We start from the raw sequence: 9,915 nt of genomic DNA, 5'->3' as shown, positions 1-9,915 counted from the left end.
TTTTTGGATTCAAACTTTTGTCTACTTACTTACGCTATTTATAGCAACTGTGGTTTCAAACTAATTATGTCGCAAGTTATTCATTCATACTTTATAACTTTGTAAACTTAAACTTATTGTCGATCCGTTTGTTAAACTAAACTTTGTACCTTTCAAATGAACGCGACATAATTTTGGTCAAACGAGTCTCATATAGGGACTACGACCACGCAACGGGACCTAAGTTAACGACGCCGTCGATAACGGTTTTGGTCGGGTCGTTACAATTAATTATTATTATTAAATCTTATTAATAATTATTTTAACTATTAAAATTAAATAATTTTGAATTATTTTAATTAATTATTTTGAATTGAGTACGAGAAGGTATAAAAGCTAGGCAGAAGGAAATCAATTCTAAATTTATATTTAAATTTACACTTTTATTTAAAATAAAATGACAACCAATATTATCTCTTATGATTGAATGTGGATTGTTTAATATGCATTTTTGTTGTTTGATTAATGTTCAGCTGATGAGTTTCTTAGTCGGACTATGTGGTTCCACGGGTCATTAAACTAATTGACTTTAGTATTTACGTTCACTTAATTCCTAAAACATATCATTAAACTGTTTCGTTTAAACAAACTCGTGGTTCCACGGGTCATTTCACTAGTATACATATACATATATAATATAATTCTTAATAAGGTTCGGATCCATGTAATGCGGTTCGAGTTTTCTGCCCGAAAGCTCGTGCGTGCGTGGAAAATGAGAGTATTCGATGCCAACAACTTGCCTTTAAAAAATATATAATATAATATAAATAAATAATAAATAATTATAATACTAATAAATTATTAAATTATAAATATTAATTATCTAATATTAATATTAGCACTCGTAGTATATAAAAACAAATAAACAAGTGTAGCAATAAAATTGATTTGTTCCAACTCCAAAGGCCATAGCGCAAGTGCCATCTGTTGAAACCGGAAATTGTCGTCACGTTCACCTTGCCTCTGCGGCAACCCCACCCCACCCCTCCTCAAAAAATCCTACTTATAATTAACTCATTCTCTACCTTCAATACACACACTCATCTCTTCTCTTCTCTTTCTTCTCTAATTTTTATTTTATTTTTTCAATTTAAATTTATTGTATAAAAAAAAAAAACCTAGCCAGCTCCAACATTCAAACGATTACCGCCATGGATCCTACTCGAGCTTTCGTAAAGAACGTTAAACGTGTAGTCGTTAAGGTCTACTTTCTCATTCGCATTTTTCGTTTTTAATTTATACGTACACATCGTCTATATCTATGGATATCGATATCTGATAATCACAGTTTTTATGTTCCATTATTATCAATTAAATTTATTATTATTATTATTATTGTTGCCTAGAATCGCTGCTTGATTGAAGATCGATATATATGTAGTTCTGTTTCTTTTCGGATCGTGATTTTGAAGAGATTTTTACTGTATAATAGTACGCGTATGATTTATGATGATTTAATTTAATTTAATTTAATTTAATTTAATTAATGGATGAATGAATGACACTTGGCAACTGTTGCCATGCACGTGATATGTAATGAGAAAAATCGGATTGTTTTTTGTTTAGTGTGATGTATATAATTCATTCATTCATACTTGATAGTAATAGATACCATTTCATTTGGCTTTGTTGATAGTTTCATGTGGCGACACGATTACGTGTCTCTCTATTTTCGTCTCAGATTTTTAGGTCCACATATTTTATTTCAATTATTATTATTGTTGAATATATAGATATTGATTGATTGATCAATCGTTTGATTGATGAACTTTTTTTTAATACACAGTTTATTTGTTTATTATTAAAATTACAATATAAGATAATAATGATTATGATTATTATATGTTTACGTACAGGGAATCTCTTGTTTAGACCATTAATTTATTTGACACTTGAAAAGTAACAAAATAATTTGAATATCTTTGTATCTCTTTTGTATTTTCTGCTAAGGGGAAAAATTGATGAAATATTTGAAATTAATGGCAAGGAATTAATTTTACACAAAATTCCCAAAAAGGATTAAAAAAATAGTGATGGAAACATAATACGTTTTATTACCTGCATAATTTGGACTGTATGTAAAGCTAAATAAATATTCATTGCCTACAGTTTTGAATCTGGAAAAATAAATATGTTAATTTTGATGTTGTTGATGATTGGATAGATTCTTTACCTTTTGCCTTTTGTTTTGCTGAAATACCATAGGTTCTTACTATATGGGAGCCAAATAGTCAAAATGCTGGGTTACAGTCTATGAATTAATGTTTTAATCAGATAAAATATTTATACTGCTGCAACTTTTTGGTCATTATTGTTTATTTGGAAACAAAAGATTAGTACAGTACTAGTAAATTAATTTGTAGCGATTTTTTGATTGTCAGTTGTCGAAATGAGGATAATGTTGAATGTTATTTGAAAGTGTGGTTAATGTTATGCAAGTGAATTTGGTTAGCCAGTTCATTGACTTATCGTCAATTTCTTGCCTCTAGGTTGGAACAGCCGTTGTTACCCGAGATGATGGTAGGTTAGCTGTTGGCCGACTTGGAGCTATTTTTGAACAGGTATTTCCGACGGCTTTGTACTAAGCACATGCGTAAATATTAAATATAGTAAAATTCCATATTTGTCATTTTACTTATAATAGCAGAAAGATGGAGAGAAAACAAAACTACTGTTGTATAATTTGGGATATATTTGTTTAATTAAATTTTCGAATAAAATTGAATTCATTATGACTTGGGCATGCAGATTGATCCAAAGAGACTTCGTCTCTTTTTACTTGCTTTTGAATATTAAGAGTGTACTTAAATGTTGCAATATATGAGTATTAGACTTATGTGACAAATGAATTGATTGCAGCTTGAAAAGTTGAACTCCCGAGGCTTTGACATCATTTTAGTTACATCAGGAGCTGTTGGAGCCGGCCGCCAAAGGCTTAAATACAGGAAAATGATCAACAGCAGGTCTTTATGATCTGTCTTTTTCTTCTTTTCTTTCATAACTTCCATAAATATATTGCACACAGCTGAAATATCGTTACTATAGTTTTGCTGACCTTCAAAAACCACAAGTTGAACTTGACGGAAAGGCTTGTGCAGCAGTGGGTCAAAATGGTTTGATGGCCTTGTACGATACTTTATTCAGCCAGGTACAAGTTTTACACAGTTTATATATGAAACATAAACAAGCACAGGCCTTTTTGCTTAATTAGTTTGTTCTCACATTCGTCGCACGTTTGTCCTTTGCAGTTGGATGTGACGTCCTCTCAACTCCTTGTCACAGATAACGATTTCAAAAATGCAGATTTCAGGCTGCAACTTTGTCAAACTGTTGATTCATTATTAGATCTAAGGAGCATCCCCATTTTTAATGAAAACGATGCAATAAGTACAAGGAGAGCTCCTTATGAGGTATTTGAGTTCCATTTAGCAGTTGTATACGTATCAGACTTATATATACGATGCTTAATTTCAGGAACAATCTGCCTTTCAGGATTCTTCTGGTATTTTCTGGGATAATGACAGTTTGGCAGCTCTGTTGGCTATGGAATTGAAGGCTGATCTTCTTGTGTTGTTGAGTGATGTTGATGGCCTTTACAGCGGGCCCCCCAGTGATCCACGCTCGAAGCTAATTCATACGTATGTTAAACAAAAACATCAAAAGGCGATTAGTTTTGGAGATAAGTCAAGGATGGGGAGAGGCGGGATGGATGCAAAAGTCAAAGCTGCTGCTAAAGCAGCATATTCTGGTACACCTGTGGTCATTGCAAGGTAAAAGCTTCTGCATTATACTGTTTTTGATCTTGTTTTCTTTTGCTATTTGTAATACTGAATTTACTGCCATTTCTATCGTAGTGGTTTTGCTGCTAATAACATTATAAAGGTTTTAAATGGTGAACGTGTGGGTACTCTGTTTCATAAAGATGCACATATGTGGATTCCAGTTACTGAAATTGGTCCACACGAGATGGCAGTTTCAGCTCGTGAAGCCTCTAGAAGCCTTCAGGTAGCTAATATGGGTGTGTTACTTAATATGTAATACACAGATGTACACAATACTTTCAAGCATAAATTATACATACACACATGTATGCACAACACATGTTTACATGTATATGTGTGTAGGGAGACACAATTATCATCCGGTAGATGTGACTGATCACTTGTTCTTTTATCTCTTGTCGGTCATTCTGTTTTACAGGCACTAACAAGTGAAGAAAGAAGGAAAATTTTATTAGATGTAGCTGCTGCATTGGAAGCAAACGAACAGTTTATCATGCTTGAGAATGATGCTGATGTTGAAACTGCACGTGATGAAGGATACGATGAGGCTTTAATAGCTCGTTTAGCTCTGAAACCTAGCAAGGCATGTATCTATTATGAAATTCTATATTTTATATGCTGGGGATATTACATATCGTGTTATTTGAAGTTTCTGGGATTATTGTTGTCATGCTTTTCTTGATATTCATAACGAGTTTATTGCTTCCTTTTCAGATCCGTGCTCTTGCCGAATCTGTCCGCAGACTAGCAGATATGGATGAACCTATTGGTCATGTTTTGAAACGAACAGAGGTGAGTTTGTTATTAAGCTTTAATCTTTTTTGCATAATTATAAACATTTTTTATTCTATATGGCATAACTTAATATTATCATACAACCTGGCTATGCCAAATCGTTCAGAAAAGGAATGTGACCAGAGGGTGCGCATAATGCGCAATTCACCTGGTATCAGGTCTCGCGCTCGGGGGGCTTGATTACCCGAGGTTTACCGTCTATGTGGAGCCAATGTGCTCGTTCATAGGGGTTTTCCTCGCTAATCCAAAAAAAATATTATCATACAAAAGACAAAGTGTAGCATCTTTTTATGTTCTGATATACATTTCACTTTCTGCTTTAATTATTGTTGAAACATGTACAAATAATATCGTGTACAGCTTGCAGAAGGGCTCATCTTAGAGAAGAAATCATGTCCTTTAGGCGTTCTACTCATTGTTTTTGAGTCTCGCCCTGATGCATTAGTTCAGGTAACAACAAACATTTTTTCTAGTCACAGCAAGTATGATTTCACATACTTGTCAGTGAATATAAGATTCTTTGGGCATCGTACTCTTCTTGTTTTTGTTGTTTTTTTTAACACTTTTCACGACCTTGGTTAAGTTCACAAAATTGATCTTTACTATTCTCGAATTTGCAGATAGCATCATTGGCTATCCGTAGCGGAAATGGTCTGCTATTGAAAGGAGGGAAAGAAGCTAAAAGGTCAAATGCAATACTGCACAAGGTTTGTCTTGCTTTTCGAAATATTTTTCTACAGACTCTTAGATAATTGTTGATCTATTGCTCCAATTACCTTTTTTTTCTTTTTTTCTAATTGTTATCTATATGTTTAGGTAATCACTTCTGCTCTCCCAGAAACTGTTGGAAAAAAATTAATTGGACTACTGACATCAAGAGAGGAAATTCCAGAATTGCTAAAGGTATGTCTCATATTAAGTAATTAATTAGGTTATAGACTTGTTCTTGTTTTATAATATGATACTTACATTTTATTTATTTTCCCCAATGTTTTTTGAACAGCTTGATGATGTGATAGATCTTGTGATACCTAGAGGCAGCAATAAACTTGTTTCCCAAATAAAGAGCTCAACAAAAATCCCAGTTCTTGGTCATTCTGGTAAGATACAATTCCATCTAGGTCAACTTTTTAAATCAAATGAAAAATGAATTTTAGTGCGCAAATGGACTTAAGATTTTCATCGCAGATGGAATTTGTCATGTGTATGTTGACAAGGCTGCTAACTTGGAGATGGCTAAGAAGATTGTACTGGATGCAAAAACAGATTATCCAGCAGCCTGTAATGCTATGGTAAGATTAATGTCCGCATATGTGTGTTTATATTCATTTAACCTTATTGGATAAGCACTTTTAATTCATCCTTGCTCACAACATTATATATAGGAAACACTACTTGTGCACAAGGACTTATTGGCTAGTGGAGGGTTGCAAGATCTTGTTAAAGAACTTGAGCAAGAAGGTACAGCATCAAACTGTAACTAGCTTACTTCTAAAGAACTTGTTCACATTCAACATTACTGTACTATATGTATGATACGCCTCTAAAAACTTAAAAAATATTAAGAAACCTTTTGTACAAAGAAGCTTAATGAATAGTTATATGAAATTTTATGTCTTGCAGGTGTTACACTATTTGCTGGACCGAGAGTGAATGGTTCAGCTAACTTCTCAAGGGCAAATACATTCCATCACGAGTATAGCTCCAAGGCTTGCACTATTGAAATAGTGAACAATGTTGACGAGGCTATAGATCATATACACAGTTATGGAAGGTATCTAGAACTTCACACAATCTCCGTTTTTATGACACTCACCTTTTGTTTCCATTTTTAGCTTTTTGGTAACTTCTCTTTTCCATTTCAGTTCCCACACAGAGTGCATTGTTACTGATGATCACGATGTTGCTGAACATTTCTTAAGTCGAGTTGACAGGTATGCATATCTATAATCAACGTTGTTTCTGATTTTCACTGGTATTAGATAATTAAAAAGTTATTCAGTGATCATTATCACATCAGTAAAGTCTGACTTTACACAGATTCAAACCATTTTTGTTCAGTGAGATAGATTCAGCAAACTGAAATCTGTACAAAGTTTGAACATCAACTAAACTCCCAATGAACATAAACGTACTGGTACTGATTATGCTTGTTATTCTTTTGGCAGTGCTGCAGTGTTTCACAATGCAAGCACAAGATTCTGTGATGGCGCACGATTTGGGCTTGGAGCAGAGGTATGAAATCATCTAATCAGTCATAATGTTAACTTCAGCTCAACACTTGTTTGGTTCTCATTTTATTTACTTGGGAATCTGAAATATTTTCGTTAACAGGTTGGAATCAGTACAAGCAAAATCCATGCTCGTGGTCCGGTTGGGGTCGAGGGACTCTTAACAACACGATGGTAAGTATGACACTTAAGATTTTCATCGTTCTCATAAAATAATTGTCCAAACGGATCGTACCTTCATATGGTTCATGTTATTGGATTCTTTTTTTGTTCAATTGGTACAGTAATGGGTCATTTGGTAAACTAATAATTTGAATTCTCCTAATATATGTACAGGGTCTTGAGAGGTAAGGGGCAGGTCGTGGAAGGTGACAAGGGAGTCGTTTACACGCACAAAGACCTAACATCTCAATCAAATGGATATTAGACCCCACCATTGTTTCAATCATCGACTGTTATAATTTTTATGTCCGATTAAAATCTGATGACACTACAGTTGACATTACTTAATAATTAGGGGCAGCTTGGTTACATGTCTTATTTAATATATTAAGCGAGTAATTGAACTTTACCATATTATTGGATACTGGTAGCTCTTAAGGATTTGAGTGTTTTCTGAATAACATATCATGGGTTTATGTGCATTGACACTGTTCTATACCTTTCATTCACATCACCTTTGATTGTTAGAACATAGACGTTATTTGCAGACTTGGAAATGGTTTTGGTCAGAATTTGATAGTCTGTTATGGGGGTGGTAAAACTGGGCTTTCGTAACATACGAAAATGTGTTGTATGGACATGCTACACTTTATTAATGATTTGGATGTCAATGTTAAGAATTGATAATGCGTAAATATAAATTTGTTTATTGATAATGTATTGAGTATGAGAACTAAGATGATAAACTTGAAAATAATAAAAGAGAGCAGAATGCTTTAACGACTACATTTTGAATAGATTGGGTTGTTACACTTTTACAGTGTTCATATTCTTATACAAGTAAAAGAGGCAAGGAGTTTTATGAAAAAAATACAAAAAAAGAATCATTCTATTTTGGTGACTTCTTTGTTAAGTTGGAGTTGTATCCGTTGTATGCCAAAGCCATCTTGTGACATTCTATAAATGGATGTAATGAAGATACATTTCTTCTAATCCAAATGTCCAAATACCTTTAAAGGTAAGTACTTTTGTTTTCATTCTTTTGTTTAAACTCTAACAGTCAAGTATGATTACAGAACTTGTATCAGGCTAGTATTGATCTGATCTTTTGAACAGAATGGTATGTGAGATTGTGCACTAACGATACACTTTTACCGACTTGTGATCTGTATCTGTTTTAAAATCTTCTGTTCTTACCCATATCCGTTACAAATATATTATGTAGCCAGATTAGATCAGGTCACTCTAGTTTGCGGGTCTATTAGCTTTTGTTTCTGTTCCAACTACAGTTCCATGCATCAGTTCAGAAACACTGAATGTACTTAATTAATGTTATTACAGAATTCACAGCCCCAATGATAGTGTTGTAAACAACGTCCGTTGCGATGACCGTTGCAGCGTTTTGGTGACTAGCTCGTCTCGACCCCGTCCCGTTTTCTAATAAGTCGGTCAATGGTCAAAAGTCGAGTCAAATGTGAGAAATGTCGGGTCAACGCGATACTTCAAAAGTAAAAAAAATCAGTTAAAATCGGTCAAATCGATCAAAATTGACGTAGTTTAGTGTTACATTTTGTTTTTATCATATTAACGATAATGGTAAATATAGGTACAAAGTGGTTAAGGAAGATTTTTTAGCTTTAAAATATGTGTATAAGTATATTATATATAAAAGTCAATGTCAGTGAACGTTTATTTCGACCCTTGTCTCGACCCCGCCTCGACGTTTTAAGATCCCGACCATATCGACCCCGTCTCGCGTCTTTTCAACCTTGCGAGCACCAAAGAAAACTATGCAAAGCAGACGAGTGAACGGTTGAATTGTCTGCATTCATATGAAGTGAGACAACGAACAAACAATATATTTGTTATTTTCCACCACTGCTAGTACGCTAAGGGAAATGAATCTCAACCGGAACCAATTAAGTTTTATCAGCTCTATTCAAACTTATATAGTATATTTGAGTATTTGACACACTAGTTTATTTAGCTTAAACTTATTAAGCATATTTAAAAATTACCTTTACACTAAACTAACTGAATTATCTTTACTAAACTGATTGAATTAGCTTTTAAAAAGAAGCTTTCAAGTGGAAAAATTACGTAGTTATCCTTTTTATATTACTCCTCTATATCATAGTTTTTTGTCATAAATTTACATTTTTAACTTAAACTAGCTTTACTAATTAAACGGCTAGAAAAGATAAACTCCAATTTCTAATTTGAGACATAACTAAGTTACTATAAGCTTCCAGCTTCAACAAACTAGTTTTTACAAAAACACTTAATTATACATAATACATGTAATGAAAAAGAGGTAAACTCTATAGATGTGAAAAATGCATCTAAAATTTAAACTACAGTCATACCTTATAAAGTTAAACCACGTACTATAAACATGTTTATCTCACATAAAAATAATTATAGTATGGTTTGATTGTCGTTTAAATTTTAGACAGTTTTTTCATATCTGAATAGTTTACCATTTTTCTTTACATGTATTATATAATTTGACATATGCATGTGTTTCAACAACAACGGTACTCAAATCTACTTAAGGAATACATGGGGTAGGTGAAATGTATATAGTTGTTTCCTCATCTGAAAGTAAAAACAGAGTCATTCCTCAACCCGAGAAAAACTTAGCTTATGATAATTCTTTCTTTTATAATTAATTGCTTCCTGAAAAATCTCCGGCCAATGTATTTGTATAAATTGACATATAAGATTTGTCACACATGTTGCGTTTTCTTTTAAAAAAGTTTTGGAATCACTGACGGGGATCGAAACCACCCACACGATCATTTTTCACGCACATATAAATTTCGGGCAGAAACCCAAACCACATAACAAGGACTTTGAAATGTCCCGTTCTTATTGATTAAAAACGCTCCATATTAATTGATTTC

General features: G+C 33.3%; 1 protein-coding gene across 2 annotated transcripts; it reads left to right on the top strand.

Annotated features, from left to right (window-relative positions):
- The first annotated feature begins 958 nt into the window (after positions 1–958).
- Positions 959–7,507, top strand: LOC139886655 (delta-1-pyrroline-5-carboxylate synthase-like). Of its 2 annotated transcripts, none has more exons than XM_071870596.1 (20): positions 959–1,241; positions 2,529–2,600; positions 2,899–3,002; positions 3,085–3,187; positions 3,288–3,449; positions 3,514–3,809; positions 3,894–4,044; positions 4,240–4,404; positions 4,536–4,613; positions 4,977–5,066; positions 5,237–5,323; positions 5,433–5,519; positions 5,620–5,716; positions 5,805–5,908; positions 6,002–6,077; positions 6,240–6,390; positions 6,482–6,550; positions 6,785–6,851; positions 6,951–7,021; positions 7,184–7,507. In XM_071870596.1, the coding sequence occupies exons 1-20, from the start codon at positions 1,191–1,193 to the stop codon at positions 7,272–7,274; spliced, it is 2,172 nt and encodes a 723-aa protein (XP_071726697.1). In that variant the 5' UTR covers positions 959–1,190; the 3' UTR covers positions 7,275–7,507. The 2 variants fall into 2 exon arrangements, with proteins under 2 accessions (XP_071726697.1, XP_071726698.1); XM_071870597.1 differs by having other exon boundaries at positions 961–1,241; positions 3,532–3,809.
- The last annotated feature ends 2,408 nt before the right edge of the window (positions 7,508–9,915 follow it).

This window comes from Rutidosis leptorrhynchoides, chromosome 1 (genome assembly GCF_046630445.1).
Source record: "Rutidosis leptorrhynchoides isolate AG116_Rl617_1_P2 chromosome 1, CSIRO_AGI_Rlap_v1, whole genome shotgun sequence".
Taxonomy (NCBI): Eukaryota; Viridiplantae; Streptophyta; class Magnoliopsida; order Asterales; family Asteraceae; genus Rutidosis; species Rutidosis leptorrhynchoides.
The sequence above is the reverse complement of the archived record's forward strand: the minus strand, read 5'-3'. Positions and strand labels throughout refer to the sequence as shown.